General features: G+C 49.2%; 2 protein-coding genes across 2 annotated transcripts in view; one reads left to right on the forward strand and one right to left on the reverse strand.

Annotated features, from left to right (window-relative positions):
* The window catches only part of LOC132249526 (E3 ubiquitin-protein ligase TRIM11-like), a 103,270-nt gene that overhangs the window by 35,986 nt on the left and 43,327 nt on the right, over positions 1 to 23,957 (forward strand). The gene's annotated exons all lie outside the window — the stretch shown is intronic.
* LOC132248840 (ral guanine nucleotide dissociation stimulator-like 1) lies at positions 492 to 22,497 on the reverse strand. The gene is made up of 7 exons (XM_059723238.1): positions 22,385 to 22,497; positions 21,138 to 21,215; positions 17,182 to 17,366; positions 15,301 to 15,953; positions 9,738 to 9,857; positions 7,149 to 7,263; positions 492 to 698 (listed from the first exon to the last, which is right to left on the reverse strand). The coding sequence occupies exons 1-7, from the start codon at positions 22,471 to 22,473 to the stop codon at positions 511 to 513; spliced, it is 1,428 nt and encodes a 475-aa protein (XP_059579221.1). The 5' UTR covers positions 22,474 to 22,497; the 3' UTR covers positions 492 to 510.

Below are 23,957 nucleotides of genomic sequence, written 5' to 3' on the forward strand. Positions count from 1 at the left end.
TGGGAGTGAGGAGCACTAGTAGGACTGGGGGGGGGGGGGGGGGCGGGAAAGGGCTGTGGGTTGGGAATGAGGGGCACCGGCAGGGCTGGGGGGGCAGGGGGAAGGGTATACACCGCTTCCTCCCCACAAGGTGTCTGCTTTATTGCAATCGCAACTATGGCAACCCTATCCCATCCCTCCCATGAATCACACCATTTTCCCCACTATCCCTCCCACCCCTTGTGCCTGCCCACCATCCTTCAAATGGACTGCACCTAACCCAACACCCCCCCCCCACAAATGCCACCCCCATCCCTCCAGCTCAGTAACCCTGCCCCCTCATCCTCCATGGATAGTGCTTGTGCCCCATTTCTTCCCCATTCCTCCCGTGCTTGCTCCCATTCCCCATGAATTGTGTTCCCTCCTGTCCCTTCTGCTCCCCATTCCAACTTGACCCCCATCCCACCCATTCCTGCACCCCAGACCCCCCACTGATTCCCCATCCCCTCCAGCCTGTGAATGTCCTATAAGTCAGTTCCTTGTCCTTTTCCAGCTGCCCCTCTTGCCTTTTCTGAACAGGCTAAATAGGCCCCTCTTGTTCTTTTGTAGGCCTGGGCCTGGGCGGATAATTGGCCACCGCCTTTCTCTTACGATGAAGTCCAATCTTCCTTGGCTGTTCATTCCATAATATACATTCGCCCCATCTGGGAAGACTAATGCTGCAGAAAGAGAAAAGAAAAGAAGGGTTGAATGATGTGCTGTGGATAGCAGCACTGCAAGCAAGCACAGGACACTAGTGAGCATTCAGAGGTGCATTCTGGCTGGGCATGTGCCACTTTGAAGTCTAAATAATGTTCTTTAACATGGTTTTGCTAGTTATGACATCTCCTTTGCCACCAGCAGAAGTATGAGAAGACATTGTTGTACCATCCAAAGTCATGCTTCTGGAAGTCTGATATCACCAAATGTAGCTGTGCACTAAATGAAACCGTGTTTTGGATCTGAGATCATTGATCAAAGACAGTAGCATGATTTATACACACAGGGGTGTAAATTGAGGTTGAAAGGCAATCACTTGACTTGCTTCTTTAATGCATCCTTTCCATGTGTGGTTTCAGACAGCTTGCATGTGTTGGGTTCTTTATTCAACAAATAGGTCAAGACAATTTTTTTTTACAGTCAGCTGAGACAACCCCTTTACCTCCCCATGCACCAAGAGCAGGGGCTGAACCTTGCCTTTTGGCAGCAGAGGAGATTGCTGCTCCCTGAGCGCACAGATACCTGTCTGCTAGCAATGGGAGACAGCTGTTTTCCAAAAAGGTGTGTGTATGGGGAAGAGGAGGAGAGGGGGTTGGGTTGCTGGGTCCCAGAGGTGAGCAGAAGGAAGCCTGCTCAGCCTGGATTTCTCCCCTCCCTTTGTATCCTCTCACTTCAGTGGCTCTGAAAGAGGGCTGGTAAATCCAGGGCAGGGCCTGATACAGCTGCTGATTTGATGGTGATGATAGTTTGACTTGGCAATGGTCAGGGATTGATGGTAGACTCTCCTCCTGCCACTCAAGATACCCAGCAGGCTTAGGACTTGCCAAACACTACAAGTACAATGCATACAATCAAGTAGCCCTCTGTGAAGGTGAAGCTATTCTGTGAGTAATGCTCGGTATTTATACAGTGCTTTCCCCAGTAGGGCTTTGACCATAAATATGGCTTTGGGCATGACAATAGTACTAACAAATAGTAAAGTTTAGCATGGGCATGAACAAACTCAAACAACTGGTGGCCAGGATCCCACGGAAAGCAAGTTTAAAGGAAAAAGGGATCGGGGAAAAAGGGATGTACCTTCGCATGAATATTAAGGACACGAGGATATGCCATCCCTGTGTAAGGAAAGTGAAGAATCACATCAATGGACTGGCTTGGCTAAACAGCAAATGCTTCAGTGACTTGAGACTTAACAAGGACTCTCTCAAAATGTAGAAATGTAGGTACAATACTCCAGGTGACAAAAAAGGAAAAATCCAGGCAGGCCAAGGCACTGCAATACAGCTAGTACGAGACACAAGAAGTATTCTGTAAAGTTAGATGTAAAAGACCAAAGAAGCGTACGTCCATTACTGACTGGGGAAAGGGAACTAAAGTTGCACAATACGGAGAAGGCAAAGTGTTTAATGACTTCTTATCTCAGTCTGCATTAAATGTGTCCTAGAGGTCTGAAGGAACTGAGCGTACGCTTAGGAAATCTGCAGATGATGCCAAGCTAGCCAGGGCAGCAGATGATCTGGAAGATAGGCTCAGGATTCTCAATGACCTTGACCAACTGGAAAAATGGTCTTAAATTAATGAAATAATAGTATAGAGCACAAGTTAGATATGTGTCATCACTGTAATATTGTTGCAAAAGCAGTAAAAGAACAAGAACGTATGGGGCTGTATTAATAGGCATGTTGAATGCAAAGTAGGGGAAGCCATTTTTCAGTGATATTCAGCATTGGTGAGGCCTTAGCTGGAGAACTGTGGCCAACTTGGGCATCGTGCTACATGAGAAACAGTCAAACTGGAAAGAGTCCAGAGAAGCACAACAATAATGAGGAAAGGTCTAAGATTTTCCTAGACAGGGAAAGTTGGAAGAACTGGATTCTTTTATCTGGAGAAAATAGAGCGGGTGTTATAAGTCTTCAAAAAGCGTTGTTACTTATCAAGAGAATGAACAGTTTTCTGCGATTATAGCGGTAGAGTAATGGGCTTAAATTCCGACACGAGAAATTTAAGATGGATATTAGGGAAAACTTCCTAACTCTCAGGTGGTAAAGTCGTAAACCAGATTATTGAGTAAGTTTGTGGAGCCTTTGTCATCGGTAAGGACAAGTAGTTTTTCAAGTGCCTATCAGACGCCCATTTGTCTGTGAGGTTTTAGAGAGAGATGATCCTGCCTTGAGCAGGAGATTTGGACTAATAACCTCCTGAGGTACCTTCCAGCCCTATTTTTCTATCAGTTGATGTTTGCTTGGAAAATCCAGGCCTAAATTAAACCTTGACTCATCTCTTCTTGGGTCACTTTGACTAGACACAAGGATTGTTTCTCATGGCAAGTTGCACTGCACCATCGTCAGCACCGAGCACGCTGCCAAGGCTGAGCCCCTAATAAGTTACTTTGGGGAGAAAAATGACCTGGAAAGCAACCAGGGAGCCATGTGTGCAAAACAGTATACTGGCAGGATGAGCATGTTAAGCACTTTCCTCGGTAAATGGCTTCCCGGTGTAGCTGTCCCAAGAATCGTTGCCGTGGTCTTGGCTAACTTCAGTATCACAACTCCAAATAAATCCTTCCTGTGCAGTCATGCAATGTCTCCTGGGTCTTGCCCCGTGCTGGGAGAGGGGGAGGGGGAAGGATGGTGTGCCAGGCATGCTGTCAGAAAGCAGTGAAAACATGCTTGTCAGAGATGTGCTGCGCAGAAAGAGAGATCAATCCTAGGGACTGATTCGGAGCTTTCCTAATGCAGTGATTTCCTGAGAAAGGTTGCAGCTGAGGATACGAATGCACAACACTGACATCTTATTTCTATATTCCTTCTGCATTGCTTCACATCAGGTCCATTTACAAATTACAACAAGCTGTTTTAAAGGGCGGGCTTGGACACTAGCAGGGATTTGGAAAGCTTGTCTGGGCTCTTTCTGCCTCTTCCATCCATCCCCAAGACCTCCTGTGTCTGAAAAGGAAGACCCACAAAGGATGGAGGACTGGAACCACCACCAAGGAGGAATACTCTGCTCTGGTCTGGACCTGCAGAGAGCAAACCAGGAAAGCCAAGGCTGCGATGAATCTCCAGCTAGCTACAAATATCAAGGACAATAAAAAGTCCTTTTTTAGATACGTGAGGAACTGGAGGAAAAGCAGGGGCAATACTGGACCCCTGCTAAACCAGATGGGGAACTGACAACCGATGCCCAGGAAAAAGGGAACTTGCTAAATGGGTACTTTGCACCAGTTTTTCACCAGTCCCATGGGACGCCCCTGCCCACTGTGGGACAGGGAGGCCCGGGGGTGGGAGAACCCTTGCCCTCCATCAAAGCTGATCTCATGAAGGAACACCTTGACAGGCTGGACACCTTCAAGTCAGCCGGCCCTGACGGGTTACACCCCAGGGTACTCAAGGAGCTGGCAAGCATCAGAGCTCAGCCCCTGGCAGGGATCTGTGAGAGCTCTTGGCGCTCTGGTGAAGTGCCCAAAGATTGGAAGAGGGCCAGTGTGGTGCCTATTTTCAAGAAGGATGGAAAGTGGATCTGGAAAACTACAGGCCCATCAGCCTGACCTCTATCCTGGGAAAGGTCTTGAAAAAGATTATCAAATAGGCCATCCTTAACAGACTAGCTGAAGGCAATGTCCTGAAGGATACCCCGCATGGGTTTGTTGCGGGTAAGTCTTGCTTGACCAATCTCATTTCCTTTTATGACCGGGTGACCTATCACCAGGACAAGGGGGAAGAGATCGATGTTGTATATCTTGCTTTAAAAAAGCCTTCGATCTGGTATCCCATGATCACCTCTTGGCAAAACGGGCTAACTGTGGCCTCGACCTCACCACAATCCTCTGGCTGGGGAATTGGCTCCGTGGTAGGACCCAGAGGGTGGTGGTCAATGGGAGCCAATCGTCTTGGTGCGCGGTCACCAGTGGGGTCCGTCAAGGCTCTGTCCTAGGGCCTATACCATTTAACATCTTCATCAGTATTGTGGACACTGGTGTCAGAAGCAGATTGGCCAAGTTTGCCGATGACACCAAACTGGGGAAAAGCATCCACACCTGAGGACAGGGGGGCAATCCAGGCTGACCTTGATAGGCTCATGAAATGGGTGGACGAGAACCTGATGGTGTTCAACACCGAGAAATGCAAAGTTCTCCACCTTGGGAGGAAAAACCTGCAGCATGCTTATAGGCTCGGCAGTGCTATGTTGGCTAGCACTATGGAAGAAAGGGACTTGGGGGTCATGATTGACCAGAAAATGAACATGAGCCTGCAATGCGATGCTGTGGCTGGTAAAGTGAGCAAAACACTGGCTTGCATCAATAGATGCTTCTCAAGCAAATCTCGGGACGTCATTCTCCCCTTGTACTCAGCCTTGGCGAGGCCGCAGCTGGAGTACTGCATCCTGTTTTGGGCTTCACAATTCAAAAAGGATGTGGAGAAGCTTGGGAGGGTGCAGAGGGGAGCCATGCACATGATCAGAGGTCAGGAAAACAATCCTTATGATGAGAGGCTGAGAGCTATGGGACTCTTCAGCCTGGAAGAGCACAGGCTCAGGGGTGATCTGGTGGCCACCTATAAGTTTATCAGGGGTGCCCATCAGGATCTGGGGGAACATCTGTTCACCAGAGCGCCCCAAGGGATGACAAGATCAAACAGGCACAAACGCTGCCATGACTGATTCAGGTTGGATATAAGAAAGAACTTCTTTATTGTCCGAGCCCCCAAGTTTTGGAATAGACTGCCACCGGAGGTGGGTCAAGCACCCACTTTGAACACCATTTGGATGCTTATCTTGCTCGGATCCTATGATCCCTGCTGACTTCCTGCCCATGGGGCAAGGGGCTGGACTCGATGATCCTCCGGGGTCCCTTCCAGCCCAAATGTCTAGGAAATCTATGAATAAAGATTCTCTATGCTGCCCTTAGCTGCCAGTTTGTGGAAGATAGAGAAGAGATTGCAATATGCTTTTTTGCACTAATATGGGCGTTCCAGGGGCTTCTAGAAGTTCACTTTCACTCAGCAGATAAAAAGGGCAGGACTCACAGACAGCCTGTGGTTGACTCGAATGGGACTATTCACAAACATGAGTTAGGTGTGTGAGTAGGACCTTGCTGAATCAGAGCATAAGAAAGAAGGTATAAAAACTGCACTACCTGCTTCCTAGAAAAGTACTCTTAATATTAGACTGTGAGGTAGACATTATCCAGCCCTCCCCTTGAAGTGGCCTCCACTGCACCTTGCATTTAATATTTCTGGCAGGGAGTGGAGAAACAACAGTGGGAGAGTTTCTGGCTCATTAGGAGCAAGAGCCCAAGCTCGACCCGAAGGCCCCTTCCCATCCAGGCCAGCACCCATCGCACTCAGGCACAGACTCTCTAGCTTGCTTCCTGCATGGCCCCACATGTCTCCTTTGTGTAGCTACCCAGTGGACCAGCTTCAAGTCACTAGAGAGAGGGGTCTGGATACTGCCTACCCTGTGGTCTGGTAGTGACAGCATTTTGCAAGGAAGCAGGAGATGCAGATGCAAAACCCCTCTGGGGCAGGAAGACGGGGCTAGACACAAGGTCTCCCACTCCCCGGATGAGCAGCCTTCCCATTAGCTTAAACAATGAAGTATGGGAGGGCCCTCTTTCTCCTTCCACCTCTCCAATGAGTTTTTGCCTGGCCTAAGTTTCATGATTTATAGTACAGCCTAATGGGTGTACCTGACCCATTCACGGCTCCAAACATGCCCAGCTGGAGCACGACCCTACCCAAAACTGCAGGGATGTGGCTGTGGCCACGCTGTTCAGGGACACAAGGTGAAGTGGGATATAGCCCTGTGCACGGGCAAGAAAGAAGTCATGCCCATTTCTAACATCTAGTAGACTTCGGTCTTCTCCAGGAAGTTGTTGAAGTCAAGGATGTAAGAACTCAAAAGGGGATCAAACATCTCAGGACCAAAATTGGCTTCAGCCAACACTTAATTAACTGGATGAGAGGGAAGCTGTACTGTGCTGCACCAGAATTAATACTGCTACTCTGAGTTTACACAAGTCATCACAAAGTCCTGGTGCAGAGGTCTTAGATCTTTTAAGCAGGATGGATTTCAGGGTATGGATCTCGACTGTGTCTTCCCTGTGGCTTTCTGGGCACCAGTCAGTGTACAGGTGATGCTCCCAGTTATTTCTTTTTCCTTTGGCCCTACCTTCACACAGCTGTACACATGTCAGCAGTGGTTCTCTCATTGCAAGTCTTCCCCAGCTGCACCCATGTCATCCCAAAGGGGAGTAGAGGTGTGCTGAATCATATCAGGTAGCCAAGAGGGAGCTCTACTCAACCTGGCTTTGAGATGAAAACAACCCACTATTTCAAAAATGGATTCATATTCATGTTCTTCTGCAAACATGAGGAGGATATTTTAACCAGCAAAAAGTTTTGCTTTCTTACCTTTGGTCTCTGAGATGAGCTGCACGAGTTGGTAGTTGCCCGATTCCTTTGGGTCCAAGTTGTGCTCGGCCATGACTCTCTCGATTATATCATCTGTCCTGTCTTGGCAAGTCACCTGGAAAAGGGATTTTGCAATGAATGATTTGCTTCTTTGTGTATTGAAGTCCATTTTCACTTTACCTTTGGATCTGGGTGAAAACTTTCAGAGTACTGAGTACGAGGGTGGTCCTATGCCATCAAGGCTGTTCTTGCCTAAATCTGCCTTGTGCCAGTGAGTTGGCACAAGCAGCAGCTGCATCACCACGCATCTGGCCCAGGGTTGGCATCTGACCGGTTTTGCTTTCACTGGAAAGGGTCGGCACAGGCCACCTCCATCTGGGGAGTGTATGCAAGAGAAGAGGTATTGCATAGAGAGGTGGAGGGGGTCACCTTTCATGTTCACTTCAAATGGTTGTTAGACTTCTCTGGGATGGGTTGTGACTGGTTTCTAGCAGGCTATCCATGTGATGAGATTTTTCAGAAGTCATTTGTTTTTCAAGAGTTCAGCCTTTGAAATCTATTTCAATCTTTTTCTTTCATTTCATGCAAAATGTTGAAGCATCAAAAGCATCAAGTTCTGAACCCATAATACAAGATTTTTTTTTGTTATTATTCAAATGGCTCCATAAATAAATACTTGGGTTTAGGACAAGGATTATAATCCTATCCAGATAGCATAATGGTGGAGGATAGCAGAGACAGAGAAGTTAGACAGAGAGATCAGATGAAAGAGAAGAGAGCAAGTGATCATGATATGATAGACTTGGTTATTCTGAGACAGGGAAAGCATGAGGTCAGCACTAGTAAGACCCTGGATTTCAAAGTAGGGATTTAAATTGACTCAAGGACATAGTAGGCATGATGCCATGGAAGGACGGGTAAAGGATAACGTGACCCAGGAGGGCTGGCAGCTTCTAAAGGGCAAAGTCTTGAAAACTCAACAAGAAACTATGCTGAGATAAGGGAAGAGTGGCAAGAGACCAAGAGAAGTGCATAAGGAGCTTCTCGGTGCCTCAGATCAAAAGAAAACCATACACACAATGCAAGGACAGGCAGGCCACCAAAGAAGCATCCCAAGAAATGGCAAGAACGGAGAGGGGCAAAATCAGGAAAGCAAAGGGCATGAATGAGCTACAGCTGGGAACTGAAGTCAAGGACAACAAGGAGAGGTTCAGTTCATGGCGGGCAGGAAACGACAACCAAGGAAGCTGTGGGTTCACTGCTAGATAGCCAGGGTGAGCTCTTCACCGAAGATGCTGGGAGGCAGAGCTACTAAACAACTGCTTTGCCTCAGTCTTCACCCAAACAGAATAAGCTGCAAGCAGACAGCGATTCAGAACTGTTCAGACAAGGAAGGCGAGAATCTGAGGGTTGAGATAACAACATGACTGGCAGACAGCTTGTGTTCAGCTTGAATGAATTCAGGTCAGTAGAGGATGGAGTTCATCCCAGAGTAATGAAGGCACTGGCCGAGGGGATCTTAGTAGATATTATTGCCTGAGATCTCCAAGTCATGGGAGATAGGCAAGGTAGCAGAGGGCTGGAAAAGGGCCAGGATAGTGCCCTTCTTTAAAAAAGGAAAGAAATGAGACTCTCAGAAATGATAGACCAACTAGCCTAACTTCAATACTTGGGAAGTTGCTGGAGCATCCTCTACAGAAATCCATTTGCACGCATCTGGAAGAGGAAAGGCTGATCACAAGCTGCCAGCATGCATTTGCTAAGAACAAATTGTGCCAAGCAAATTGAATCTCCTTTGCCGAAGTGGGTGTGTCAACACGAGGCATTTACTGGGGAGCTGCCTAGTGAGCTCTGCAGCAGTCTTTAAGTTTGCATGTGCGGCCCTATTTGGTTACAGTCAACTAATGAACTATGCTGAAGGTTAGTACTTGTAAATCCGAGTGCTGTACTACAGCAGACTTATTTAATGCACACCAATGCAGCCAGCAGCCAGCCCTTCCGCAGCATGCTGAGCTGGGCTGGAGCAGCCCCGGGCTTGGAGGCTGACCCCCAGGCCAGATCTTCTGCCAGCCCAGGCCTGCCCCGACCTGGCGCAACATGCTGTGGTCCCAGGCACACATGTAAACACAGCACCCAAGAGCAACAAGGCTGCAACCAATCCCCCTGAGCCTTCTCTTTTCCAGACTGAAGAGTCCCAAGTCCCTCAGCCTCTCCTCATGTGGCCTGCTCTCCAGGCCTTGGATCAAAGGAGTGGCTCTCCTCTGGACTCTCTCAAGGTTTTCCACATTCCTCCTCAAATGTGGGGCCCAAAACTGCATGCAGGACTCCAGCTGTGGTGTCACCAAGGCCGAGTAAAGTGAGGGGCCGATGTCCCTGGTTTTGCGTTAGAGGCACTGGGAGATGCACACCAGAGTTTGGTTTGCTTTGCCAGCTACAGCATCCTAAGAATCAAGGGCATGATGTGTCCCCGAATACTTTACATCTCTGTCTTGGTGTAAATCAGAGCAGCAAAGAAATTACCTAGAAATTGTCATCCGGAGTGAAAACACATCCAGTAATAGATCTACACAGCTCTTCCACATCACTTACCAGGATAGTTTTGCATACGCTGCTTTTGCTGTTCTCCATTCTGCTCCGGATGAGGCAGGTGTCTCTGGTTTGCTGGTCACAAGATGTACATGGAGTGGATGTCACGGGGCACTTATTGATCTTCGGATCAGAGGTTGAGGAAGGAGGTGTTGAAGGTGTGTCCATGGAAGGTACAGATGGACAAGATGATGAGGTAAAGAACGAGATATAAATTAAAGGAAAAAGTCAGAAACGTGACATTGATACCACAGAGTCACAGACAGAGTGATTGAGAAGCAGGACTGGAAGGACCCTCCAGAGGCCCTCTAATCCAACCCCTGCCTGGGGCACATTCATCTCTATCCAAACCATCCCATGCAGATATCACCTCAACTCTACATAAAAATACTCTCCTCCCTGACACCCTCACCTGTCACAGGTCAAGCAGGGGAACCACAGCAGCCAATGTCCTGCATCTATAAACCTCCAGAGGTCCTAGGCAGAGGGCCATGCCCTGGCTACAGAGGAAGGCAAAACCCCCACAAGTCCATGCCAATCTGACCATGGGGCAAAATCCCTTCCTGGCCTCAAATATGGTGATCGGTCTGACCCTGAGTGGAGGGACAAGACCCTCTAGTCAGGGACCTCCAGCTTTGCTCCCAGGAGGAGCACTGGCACACCCCGGTCGAAGCACCAACCTTGGCTACAGCCAGCACCCAATGCCTTGGGCAATGCTGAAAAAACCTTGATATGTATACCCGAAAAAGGAAGGAGTGATGGGGGCAATCAAAATTTCAATTCACTTAAACAGGTGAATGCTCTTATTTGGACTTAAAAGTGCTACTTTCTGTTTAGTTTTAGTTCTCTGCAAACAGATGTAAGCTGAATGCGACAGGCCACTCCTAAACTCAACTAAGTGTCCACAAAGGGCTCTGCAGCTATTTAACTGAAGTGGGTCAATTAAACTGGGATAAGTTTATAATATGTTGACAAGGCCTCTGATGATTTTTCCTTTCTCTGATCCTCCTTTGCTTGACTTCTTCTCTACATGTTTTCTTCTTTTTCTTTCTGTACTGATTGATGCCCCGTGGAGCATGCTCTGTGGTCAGCTGTTGTCTGACATTCGCTGGTCTGGTGTGGCACTGTGATGGACTATGGGTTTTATTACAGTTTGTCTGATTTAAATGTGCTCATGTTGTTATAAGGTGTGTCTTCATGTGCCCAGTTACTGTGCATTAACCTCAATTACTGCATAGTATGGGCACGTGTCTACACATGCGTGCCCGGACAGCACAGTAAATATGGTGCATTGTAGCAACGTGGGTGTAAATTTGATACTTGCATGAGCGTAGGAAGAGGAATCAGCCAGCACCACCCACAGCTGATGCCCTGGGCCCAGCTGGCAGATGCATGGATGCCATGGGGCCTGGGCAGGGGGGCCAGCAGGACCAGCACCATGGTCAGCACCAGTGCGGGCTGCTGGGCACCAGGGACAGAGGCAGGAGCAGGGGCGACTTGGGGAAGCAGGGTTGCCAGAGAGGAAGCTGCTGTGCGTTGGCCCTGTGTTGAGCACATGACTTATGGGAAGGGGAGGCATTGGACAGGGCTGTGGGGGTGGGGATGAGCCCTTAGGATGGCCACCACATGCTGGCTGCTGCCTCTGGCCTCAGAATGGCTGCCAGGTGCTCCCAATCAGTTGGCTGGACTTACTGCACAGTAAATTTAAGCCAGCTTAAATGCACTTGTAGATGTGTCCATAATGCTATGTGTTTATATATACAGCTAGTACATGGGGAAAGAATGAGCTAAAGAGACAGTGAAGCCAAGCCTATAAATCAAAGAAATACCACAGGCAGGCAAAGACCAACAGGCTACAACCAACAACCCTGCAAATAAATACCGTGGACTTCTAGCATCCTGCCCCTAGACAAGCATGAGTAGGGGTAGGGTCAGGTGAACAAGTGAGTGTCTGCTTGTGAAGAGGTGGGGGAGCCCTGATGACAGGCATTGGACAGGCAGCTGTGGAGCTCAAAGGGAACAGCTGGGTAACTTCAGGGTACTGAGGGCTGTGCAGATTGGATTGGAGACAGAAGGATTGCTTAATGTTTTGGACATCTAGCCCTGCAGCCCAGCATCATTGCCTAGTATGTAGTGTAGAGTTACCTGGGGAAACATCAGAAGTAAAACTGCTGTTTAAGTTACACTGATGTAGGTGTTGTGTGTTCACTTCTATGCCAGGCTAGCTGTTTTCTCAATGAAACAGGCTAGTACCAACTTCCCCACCTGTGACAACATAGTGTAACAGGCCTGTGCAAAGTGGCCAGTATTTGCTTCGGATTTGGAATTGGCCGATTCGGAGGGACAACGATTCAATTCAGAGGCCTGAATCACTGTCCAAATTCGATTCAGCTGAACTGATCTGAAGATCTGGCGCTGCTTCGGAGATTTGGCCATAGACTAAACAGGCAGCAGTAGTCACCATGCCAGACACAACTGCCTGCAGCTGGTAAGTCTGTTGTGGTGGGTGGAGGTAGGAGGGAAGGCGCATGGGGTTGCAGATAAACACCCCCACAGCAAGGGAGGGATTGGGGCTGGGGCTCGGACAGGCTATCCATCTGGGGTGGGGGGGCACAGGACTTGGGCAGGGGAGTGTGGGATGTGGGCGCAGCAGCGCTGGGAGTGGGGGATATGCCCTGTTGCCACTTGTCCAGCCAGGGCATGTGGGGAGGCATAATGCAGGTGTGCCTGGCTCTGGGGAAAAGGGGGCAAGGGGAAGCAGGGCACAGACCCCATTCCTAGCATAGCCGCAGCTGCATCCCATGGCCTCCTGCCCCGACTGGGTAAGTGGAAGCAGGGCATAACCTGCCACTTGTCCAGCTAGGGAAGGGGGCACAGGATATGGGCACTGCTGCCTCTTGCCCAGCCAGGGCAGGGGTGGCACAAGATGTGGGCGTGGCAGAGCTGGGAGTGAGGGCTATGCCATTGTGCCGCTTGCCCCCTTCCACCTGGAGCGAGCCACGCCTGCATCAGGCTAACAGGTGCTGCCTGTTTAGTCTATGGCCAAATCTCCATATTCAGAGGCTTCTGAGTCAATTCAGACCTTTTAATTGGTCTCCCAATTTGATTCAGATTAAGAGATTCCATTGCCGAATCGGGACGAATGTCCTCCAAATCAAATCGGCTACCTAAGCTTCACACAGCCCTGGTAATAGTTCCTCCTGGGACTATTACCCAGGAGGTACCCTGGGAGAGGGGGTCATCTGTCTGCTCTGAATATCAGTGAAACTTAGATCAGTGTAAGAGACAGGTGTAAATTAAACCAGTATTATCCTGTCATGGGCCCAGCCTCTAAGCGCACGTCCAGACCAGCCTGCACGTGCCTCTTGCAGCATGCCTCTCAAAGCAGCTTGAGACACAGCAAGAGGCATGCTGGGAAGAAACGTCATTCCCTGCACTGCATATTTGCAGCTCAGGCTAAATATTTGATACCTGGATAACCAGGTATAAAAAAAAAAAAACACGACGGGGGGAGCGGAAGTGGGGGAGGCCATGGTCCAGGACCATTCCTGGAGGCAACCGGAGGCTCAGGTCCTCCACAGAGAGTCTCTGATAGCCGGGCAGAGTGTCTCTATGCCTGCTCCTTGTCCCGATGCTGCAGCACCCTGCCTGCTGCCAGCAAACAGCGATGCAGGCTGCAGTGAGCTGGACCCAGGCTCCATTCCACGTAAGTAGAGGGTGGGGGATGGAGAGTTTGGGGCATGATCAGGGGGCAGCTTAGGAGGGGTGGGTCCCCCTGGCACCCTCACAGGGCCTATATGCCCCTCCACAGAGCCCCAGGCCCCCCCCACACAGCCCACAGCTCACCGACAGAAGGCATCAGGGTGCTAGGGGTCTCCTGGCACAGCCCCTCCACGCGGTACAGGGCAGTGCAGAGCCAGTACGTCTTGGCTCTGGCTGCCTGGCACCCAGCACTGCCTCTACCACATCATGTGGGCCCAGCCCAGTTTGTTGTAACACTCTGCACTTTGGGGCAGCTCCAGGCCATTCAGGCTGTCATCTGGGGCCCAGTGCTGCTCACAGGGACCATGTGTTGCCCAGGCCTGGGTCCTGCATGTACAAAACTGGCCTGACCTGTTGGTGCGTGGGGCCTGTGAATGCAGGACCTGGCCCAGCATGACAGGCAGTCCCTGTGCGTGGGCCCAGGTGATGTGACAGAGGCAGCGCTGCGTGCCAGGTGGCCGGTGCCAAGTTGCGCTGCCCTGTGAACCTTATCAGAATGCAACGCTTGCACTGTTACTGGTCAGTCCAAGGACAGTTGAAGTAAAGAGAATCTGAATGGCTGTAAGTTATCAGCATAGCTCCTAAGTTAGAAATTGGCTGGCACATCCAGAAATCATTTAGAAGGAGGATGTAGCTCTGTAAAAGTACTATTTAAGATTAGCTGCTGGCATGGATTCAGTGGGCCCACGGATCTTGAGAATCCCAAAGACTGAATACCGGGTTCCTTCCCGGTACCCTCAGACAGCGCTGATTGGGGATGCCTGACTCCGCTGAGCTTTGCAGAAGAGAAACTTGTCATACATCAGGCATCAGAGGGGACTGCTGATAAGTTGCCGATTTGAATTATTATTGTCTGTCTGTTGTTTTGTTATTTGTGCGTAGTCGTGTTTTTGTTAAGTCAATAAATCTTTCTTACCTTTCTACCCTTGCCTACACTCTCAACCCCGAACCCTCCGCAGGCGGCTGGGACACTGGGCAGGGTTATTTTGCCCCAAGTGGCACAACTTGCCCCTCAACAAAGGGCATGCACAGACACGTGCTGAGGCAGAAATCCCCGGCTCAAATCTGTGCTGCTCCTATTTGAGCTGCTGCAAGCACATAGGCCTGCATGTGTGGAAGTGCCCTAAGGGTGCAGAGAGAAGTGGAGCTCCCAGCTGTAACAGAATGTTTTTGGCAAAATGTTCTGAGTTACACCGTTACCCCAGACCAAACAGAAGTTCACTCTTGGTTCCAGGGGGTGGTAATCTAGCTGTCACTGGGAGCCTGCAAGCCGGTTCCCACAGCAAGGGCCAGGATCTGTGCCAGTGTTCGCTGTTTCAGAATGGGAGGGGGGAAAGGCAGCGGAGGGAGCTTGTACTTGGGGCTCCGCAGCTGGTGATGAAGGGTGGAGTGGGTGAACTGGAGCCCCGCCACCTTGGGGAGCCTGCAATACACTGGCCCCAGCCTGTAGAGCGGGGCTGAAAACCCCCCAGACTCATCTGCTTCTGCTCCTTTTGCCCCCTCCCATTCTGAAAACACTGACTGGCTGGGAGCCCCCGCAGATACAAGTTACAAAAGACACTATGTTTTGAAACATCTTTATATGACACCACATGCCAGGAGGGGTCTAATTTTCACCCCGTGCGCCATTTTTAAACTGTTTGCAGCCGTGCACTTGTGTTTGGTCACAGCTATAAACCACTTTCTGGGGGACAGGAGTCAACAATGGATGTGGAAATTCAATTTTTGCTTATAATACAGATCTCAGCAATTGCTCATACCTTTTTCATACTGAATACTTTCAACAAAGCATTTTAGACCATACCTTTTCGTGAGGCAGGTTCTTGGGCAGGTCTCCAGGCTTGTCCCTGGGTAGGTCCCTGGGCTGGTCTCCAGGCTGATCCCCAGGCACATCCCCAAGCTGGTCTCCGGATAGGTCTCTCGGCTGGTCCTTGGGTGAGTCTCTGGGCTGGTCTCTGAGCTGATCCCCAGACACGTGCCCAGGCTCATCTCCAAGCTCATCTCCGGATGGATCTCTGGGCTGGTCTCTGGGCTGATCCCTTGGCATGTCTCCAACCTTGTCTCCAGGCTGATCTCCAGATGGGTCTCCGGGCTGGTCCCTGGGTGGGTCTCTGGGTTGGTCTCTGGGCTGATCCCCAGGCAAGTTCCCAAGCTCATCTCCGGGCTGATCTCCAGATGGGTCTCCGGGCTGGTCCCTGGATGGATCTCCAGGCTGGTCTCTGGGATGATCCCTGGGCATGTCCCCAAGCTCATCTCCAGGCTGATCTCCAGATGGGTCTCCGGGCTCGTCCCTGGATGGGTGTCCAGGCTGGTCTCTGGGCTGATCCCTGGGCATGTCCCCAAGCTCATCTCCGGGCTGATCTCCAGATGGGTCTCCAGGCTGGTCTCCAGTTGGGTCTCCCAGGTGGTCCCTGAGTGTGTCTCTGGGCTGGTCCCCAGGCAGTTCTCCAGGGTTGTCTAGATACATCATTTTATTTGGAGTTAAATGAGGTGAGTGAAAATGGCTGTACCAGCCTTAGTTATGTGTAGCTATTTTATGAAAATAAGCCACAGGAATGGCATTTTATAACGGCTATTTACAAAAATCATCTCTCTGTCCTCCTTTTCTGATTCGAGTCCCCCACCTGGAATCTCTCCTCTCTCTCTCTTTATCTTAACTCAGTAAAATCAGACCCACATCCTGTTCTACAAGAAGGTAACCTCTTCATTTCTGCTGGCATTTCCCCTATAATCTAACTCCATCCACACTTCTCTTTTCCTTCAAATGCTTCTTTAAAACCCACTCCTCTAAAACGCCTGTTCCCTTTTCAACATCACTGATTCCTGCTCCCAAACTGCTGGACTTGGCGTGCCTCACTTTTATTTCTCAAGCTATTCTTTAGGCACTGACAGAAGTGATGTTTTGTCTCAGGATCAGCCACTGAAAGTACTCTCCAACCAAGCACTGAGAGAAGGGCATGGCTGCAGAGCACTTCAAAACGTGCCTGACTGCCTGACAAATGACCCCTCATCACATGGAGGTTCAGACTAAGGTGCTGCAAAGCAGAGCGCCTTCATTAACTTCTGTTAGTACACGCCAGGAGCAGGACTGTGCTGACACAGCCCAGCCTTGTTCCCAGTGCTGTCTATAGGATGCAAGTGGGGAAGGGAGGGCAGGGAGCTGTGTCTGGGGTTGGCCCAGCCTGGATTACATTGCCAGGTCACAGACCTGAGGAAACAAGAGTGAGCTGTGGAGATACACAAATGCTTTGTACAGTGTCAACGGGACACAGGGTCCTTAACCCCCTTACAAACTGTCCGGTGGCAAATAACCTTCTGGTTATGCTTCTCTGAACTCATGCAATGTGTGAGCTAGGACTGATGTCTAGCTTTGGCACAGAAGTGAAAGGAAATGATATATGAAATCAGGGAACCAAAAGAAAACCTGTATTTCACCCCATAAACCTGTGATTCAACACTGCAAATTTGTATTTCTACCCACTCCTGACCTACTCTCCCAGGAGAGATTCAACAGGGACAGCACTAAACAAACCAAAAGTCTACAGGGCCTGGTCCTGTCATGGAAATGATAGCAGAATTAGGCCCTGGTAATATAACTTTTGGTGATATTTACCACCCAAAATGCAATTCTTTAATGAGGTTTGGGAGATTAGGCAGTGATAGCTTGGGAAAAAATATAACTTACTCTCATTTTCTACTTCTTCCCTCTGAAACCGCTGCAGGAGGTGCTCTGCATCTTTTAATAGCTTGGAGCCAGGCATGTTCATTCGCAGGGATGCAAGCAGTTTATTTAATGTTGTGTAGTACGGTGGCTCTCGGAAATCTTCCGGCGTCAGACGAAGCCAGATGGTCAAGAAAAAGGCGACTGGACTGAAAACAAATACATTGACAAAATCCAGTCATATTCAGTCTTTATAACAGTGATACTTGTCATTCAAACCTGTATCAAGAAGACGGATATATTCCTTCTGCTCTGAGCGAGCAAGGAATTGTGATCTGGGCGCCCTTTTTACGTGATCATGGTCTAATCTCACAGACACACGTTTTACCACTCTTAATTACCGATCCAAACTAGTGAATGAATACTGACTTGTATCCTCAAGATGCAAAATATAGGACAATTATAACTATTTTTTGCTATATCAAAATTCTGCAATTGGATATAGTGTTATGGCAAACAAAGAAGAGGAGACACAGGCAAAACACGAACATCCCGCCCCAAACACAACCTTTACACAACACACAAATCTCCTGGCTTTCCTCACTTTGTACTTTTCTTGTATTCTTTTCTTCTTGCTACATTTGGGCCACTTTTTGCAGTGTTTCTCTGCCAGTGTCGCACACACAAGACATACCTATCTGAGCAGGTAAACTTCAGCTAAGACGTTGCGACAACTTTTGAGGTCTGCCAGTGTCTCCCCTTGCTCTCCCACAGACAGGCAGGAATAATTCCCATTCTCCTGGGCAGGTACAATACATAAGACTGTAAGAATTACAGTCTGGGTCAGAGCAGAGGGCCGGCTATCTCACCACACCGTCTCCACGAGTGGCAAGGAGTTTTAGAGGACAAGTACAAGAGAGAGAGAATAGAGTAATGCATGAGTTATATCATGAGGTTGCTAAGTCACCACGCACGTGCACATCTCTAAGTCCACGACTAACAGCCCCAGATCGACACCGGTATAAAGGACAGTTGCAATCTTTTACTGAACCTGGTCCTTCTACTGGCCTCCACAACATCCGGTGGTGATGGGTTTCACAAATTAATCATGTGGAAAAAGTACTTCCTCTTGGTAGTTTGAAACCTGCTGCCTGAAAAATTAATCATGTGGCCCTAATGTCCGGCATCAGAAGACAGTAAATAGCAGCTCCCCATTTGCTTTTTCCATCCATGATTTCACTGACACCAGATTCTCCTCAGTCACTCTTTTCCAACCTCTGCTCACATGTAGCCACTCCAGATCCATATCATCTGTATTGCCCTTCCCTGCACCTTGTCTTATTGTAGGAGATCCTTGCTGAGATGGGGTGAACAAGAAAGGCTGTCCACTACTAGAAGCAAAACAGGTGCTTTAATATAGGGATGAACCTACCCTGGACAGACAAGGGTTATTATCAGCACATACACATGCGTTCCAGTGGAAGGTGTCATGCAGGCACACACACACATGCTCTATCCCAGCGGTGCCCAACATTTGCATCCCGCAGGTGAGATGGGCATGGCCAGGTCCCTTCCTGGCCAGATCCAGCTGCGCGGGGTTGCACAGCCCACTATGATTTGTATGCCTGGGGCAGGGACAGGGCCTCAAGGAGTGTCCCCAGTCTGGATAGTTTTTAATCCTCCACTGGCTTACTATTTGACATGATTTCCCCTCTTTTCATTTAAAGCTTCTTCCACTTCCTTTTCTGGCCACAAAGAGTTGTTTGAGAGCAGCAGTACTGCTTGGTAAGACTGGGCGACAGGAGCAACTCAACCAAGTGTGCAAAACTTTCTTCATTTGGGATTACAAGCTCAAAACACAGACCACACAGCTCATAAGGTTTCTTGATTGGACAAAGTGATTTGGGGCCAAATCCTGCCCTCCTTGTGCAAACAACACTCCTATCAAGTCGCACCTGAGCAAGGACTTGACAGTCGACACCCTTTGTGTTGGTTCACTTTCTTCTGAACAGACCTTGCCCCTGCCTCTGAGCACAGGGCGGCATCCTTCTTCTGACCCCGACTGGACCTTGCGACCCAGCCACCCGGGGTGTGAAGTCTCTGCCCTTTCCCGCAGGGACCTGCCCGGTGACAACCCTTCTGGAGCCAGGGGAGGCTCGAGTGCTTGGGAGCAGCAGGCTCCACAGCAGAGAGGAGCTGTGTGGAGGGGACAGGCAGCACGGGGGAGCTCAGCAACACAAATACCCTGTGCTGAATTGATGCTCCGGGGGCCAGGCCAACAAGCCCCTGTGCTGGAAATTCATGTCCAAGATCTTTTTGTTACAAATTCTGATTTTTCTGCTTTATTTCCATACTGTCTTCTAACAAGGAGCATTTCTTTCTGTAGGAGAGGTCCCAGGGGACTTGCAGGCAACACCCTGGGAGCAGTGTCCTCTGCTTGCAAGACTTCACCATTCAGAGGACAATGTCACACTGACAGCTCATGCGCAGGACTTTTGTGCTGATAGCGTTTGACACGTTTGTATATTTAGCAGTTTCCAGAGTCTCTGGTGAAGCCTTAAGCACTGTATGTAGGGGATTAAAACAAGTCCGTGCCAGAGAGGGCAATACACTCAGGAAGTCCCGATTTCCAAGGCCATTACTTTAGCCACAAATGTACACCCCTTCCCAAGTGAACCCAAAGGGAAGCAGGTTATTCAGCTCTTTATGGAGATCAAACTTACAGATCAGGTCGAGTTTGGACCATCTCAGGTCCAGACTCACCAGCTGCTGCTTCACAAACCATGCCATACTCGCACTTCACAGCCCCACCGCCACCCAGGGAAGAAAGGAGTTTGCGATGGTGGGACTGGTATGTCAGCTATTTTAGAATATATAATCCTAAGTATTCATCATAATTTTGTAATGTGGTATGAAAACCTGTGGCAGTCTCTGTAACCCCCCTGCCACAATGTCTTAGGAACGGACAATGCTAAAATGATGAAAACTAAACAAACCCATTCATGAAACTTTGTAGAAAGATTGTTCCTGGGAAGGAAAAATGTGGTGTGAGGGCTTGCAAGCTAGACTCTGCTCTTCTAGCCACTAGTTACTGGTTCTTTACTGGAGATGGCACATGACAGAAAAAGGACGTGGGACTTGCTTTTCCCCAGAACAAATGAAAGAATTTAAGCTACATGAACGCTTGCTTAAATCAAGTCATTGATTGGTAAGTTCGTGGGAGTTAAGGCAATTTAGCAAAAGACTTACTGCCGGAAGCTGTGCTAGTGCTCTTATGGAGAAACACACAGCGATACAGTGCCAAGAGCAAAAGGGGATCGGTGGGATCAACAAGTGGAATCCAATATAATCCTTCAAGTATTTTATAGTGTCAATGCACACGCAAACCTCAGACCATGCAGATGTCAATGCAGAGATGTGCTGAGGGAAGGGTCATTGCACTCCTGACTCTTAGAAATAAAATACCGGTCCGTATGGAGCTACAGGAAGAAAGAAGACATATTCTTTCTTCATTTATGTACGTACAGTGCCTGGCACAATCAGGGCTGTGTCTCCCCTAGAGTCTGTAGGCACTTCCAGAGTAGAAAATGAAGTCCATAAGAGACAGGAACATGCATATTTGTGGTTAAAAGAAGCAAGGGGAACAAGCGTGCTTTGTTTGTTCACCCAGAAATGATTGACTCCAAAATAAAAGACTAGATCTGTTCAGTTTTGGGGCAGCACCCCAGTCTCTGTCAACTAATGTAGGCGTGACCAGTTAATTCTTTGCTTATGCAAATAAGGCTGGCTGTGTGTGTATATATATACATACATATATATATATATAGAGAGAGAGAGAGACATACACACACTTAAATACAAAGGCTAGGGAAATCCATACATACATATATATACATATATGATATATTTAGATGATTAAGTGTACCACATCCTCTGAATCCTGACTGAGGTTGTGCTGTACAGCAGAAAGCCACACTTACTTCCCGAGGATTGTTCTGAAGTTTGAGAAATCCTGCCTGGCATCTCCTGCTCCGTTCCAGGGATCCACGTTTCCATGCCTAAATATCAAAATAGATATTTTAGACAGCTATTCCAAAAGCAGTCTATGTCAGAACGGTAAGGCAGTTTATGTCAAAACCTTGCCCAGATAATGAAAAATCAAGATTTCTCTATTCAAACTATCTCAGAGAAAAACGATGGAGAATATCATTCTCTTTACTCCCCTTCATAACGTCATCCGTCTAACATTTTATATCCCGTTCATGATGCTGGGGAGGATGGCAATTGGTGCGACTGAATTCAAGCCTAAGAAGTCTTGCCCACCCTGCGCGCTTCAGTCTGCAACGTGACGGGCGATGTGTTCGAGCGCTGCCCATACTAGTACCAAGGCTTTGCCCTTGGGGGGCACATTTCATCTGAGCCTGTCAAAGGACTTTGCAAACAGCAGCTGTGTCTCAACGACCTCGCAAGCCAGGTAAAATATTATCTTTGTCCCTATTACACAGATGGAGGAACTGACAAAAAGAAAGCGAGGAGCAGAAAGCAAAGTGCAGTGAAATGAAGAGATACCTGAGCAGTGGAGGGGAAGGGGAGCAGGGCACAACAAATCATCACGGGATCCTACGAGTGCCTTCACAGCAGAGCTGCTAAGGATTTCAAGCTGGCTTTGGGGGCAGGACAGTGTAGGACTACAGGCCGAATAAAGAGCACTTCTCTACTAGTCCGAACATCGAGATCAAGTAATACTTCATTGCTAGCTGCACCTAAACTTGGATTCCTTGGAAGTCAAAGTGTTTTCTGTTTGAGATGTGGGATTTGGTGCCCGTGTACATCAGCGCTCCCCAAAAACAGTGCCCAAAGACAAGAGCACCTGGCACATCTCGTCCGGCTCAACCAGGGTTTTCCCTGAAAACCAGAGCTGTCGGTCTGCTCTCCCTCCAGGACAGCAGAGCTGGAGGAGTATTGTGGTGCAGGGGGAGGAAGGGACGATGCTTTGTGCCTTTAGGCCTGTGAAATCCCTCTCCTGATCCAGCAGAGCCCGATTCACGGAGCAAAGAGTTATGCAGAGGGACAGTGATAGCCTGGATTGGTAACGCTGCCTTTTTCCAGCAGTGTGTCCAGCTGTTTGGAGGACTGCTCGCCTCCAGCTGTCCTACCTTTCCGCTAAAGACCCAAACAGTGCATTTTACATCCTGGGCTCCTTGTCTCCACAGCTCCTGGCTCTTACCTGCGGAGGAGCACATCTAGGACCATGCCAGGAGAAGCGAAGGCCCTGTATCCTGCGAAAAAGTCTGTCACGTTGAGGAAATCCTCCATAAGAGAGTCGATACATTTTTGCACGGCCTGTGAAACAAAAGATCAAAACCATGACATTACGAGTCGGCAGCGGCCCTGCTCCGAACCAGCGCAAGGCCCACGTCCGCCCGGCGCTGGAGCGGGGAGTCTGTGTCAGAAGTCCCTGTCGGTGGAGGAGATAGAAAACTAAGTCTTGGCCGGGTGGGATCAAACACGTTTTGTGACGGAAGAGTGTCAGTCCCACGAGTCCAGGCATATCCCAGAGGTATCCATATATTTTGTCTCCCTTTGTCCCTCTTCAAGTTTTACATCTAGGTACAATATTTCCTCTCACTTTTAGACTTGCCTCTGCACTAGCTGGAGCCTAATCCAAGCCTGGTTAAGTTAATGGGAACAAGCCATCATTATTACTTGAGAGGCAAATACATGTTAATAGTGGGAAATGGTCCGGGGGAGTGATTCAGGTCCTTTTTTGTAAAGACAGCTGGGATGGAAAGCCCTAGACAGATAAAAGATGCAAATATGCATGTTGACAAGGCCAATTGGGTGTTTCCCCCTTCTGCATTTTTAAATACTCCAGTTATAAACAGGAATATTATCAGAGACTATGGGCATTAAGAGTCAGGGAGACTTCCACAAGACGTCTGAGTTCTTCATTCCTGTATTTCCACGTGCACCGAGGTCCCGGGGCGCTGTGCCTGCAGTGTCACGGCCGCGTGCTGAGAAGCCCCTGCTCAGTCCCGTTGTGTACCCAGTGTCAGGATGACCTCCCACCAGCGCTAACAGGCTTTTATGAAGGAAAACACTTGTTTCCCCAGAAATACGTAGATAGTTCACACGAGTCAATGCAAATCTACAGCCCTGAGGATAATGCCCATTCACAGTCCCCAACAATTCATGGTACGTGTGTATCTCGGGCCCCCTCAGCGCATGCAGGAACAGGTGTGATCAGCACTCTTGTGTGTGCAAACACCTCTACGTGAGTCACAAGATACATTCAGAGATTTCAAATAGGAATCTGTGGAGTCAAAAACTTTCTCAGCTGTTGTGGGCTGTGTCCTGTGAAACAGGAGAGGGGGGTTACAGGTTGCCCTTGCTGTATGTGGTAGACGCGTTCCTGAAAGCCTGCACATCACTCCCATTTCCAGAATGGGAACTCACTTCCCAAGGTAGCGCACGGGGATCCATGCCAAGACCTCGACTGCATTGGCACCAGGTAAGTCTGCTGGGGACGGGGCGGCGCTGGGCTCTTCCCGGCAGGCGCTGGGCTGGGCTGCGCTCAAGGCAGGTGGTGCTGATGTTAGGAACGGGGCTAAGGGGGGCCCTGCAGCCACCCCAGAATTTGTAATGGCCCCCCAACCCCCATCCCAGCACCAGCGCCATCCACCTGGGTGCAGCAAAGCCCTCCTGGGAATAGCCCGGCCCCAGGGGCTGGGTGACTGGGACCTCGATCTGACCCACTCCGCTGGTGGTGAGAGAGGGAGTGGGGCGGGGGAGGCATTGCA

The sequence above is a fragment of the Alligator mississippiensis genome, chromosome 1 (assembly GCF_030867095.1).
Source record: "Alligator mississippiensis isolate rAllMis1 chromosome 1, rAllMis1, whole genome shotgun sequence".
Classification (NCBI taxonomy): domain Eukaryota; kingdom Metazoa; phylum Chordata; order Crocodylia; family Alligatoridae; genus Alligator; species Alligator mississippiensis.

Excerpts from the sequence above, each read along its gene's own strand:
- LOC132248840 (XM_059723238.1), bottom strand. The coding sequence starts at position 22,473 with ATGGAGGATTTCCTCAACGTGACAGACTTTTTCGCAGGATACAGGGCC. Across the intron at positions 15,954-17,181 it reads GGAAGAAGTAGAAAATGAGA|ACAACCCTGGAGAACTGCCT; the intron begins GTAAGTTATATT and ends TGATGTATCTAG. Across the intron at positions 9,858-15,300 it reads AGAACCTGCCTCACGAAAAG|ATCAATAAGTGCCCCGTGAC; the intron begins GTATGGTCTAAA and ends TCTGATCCGAAG.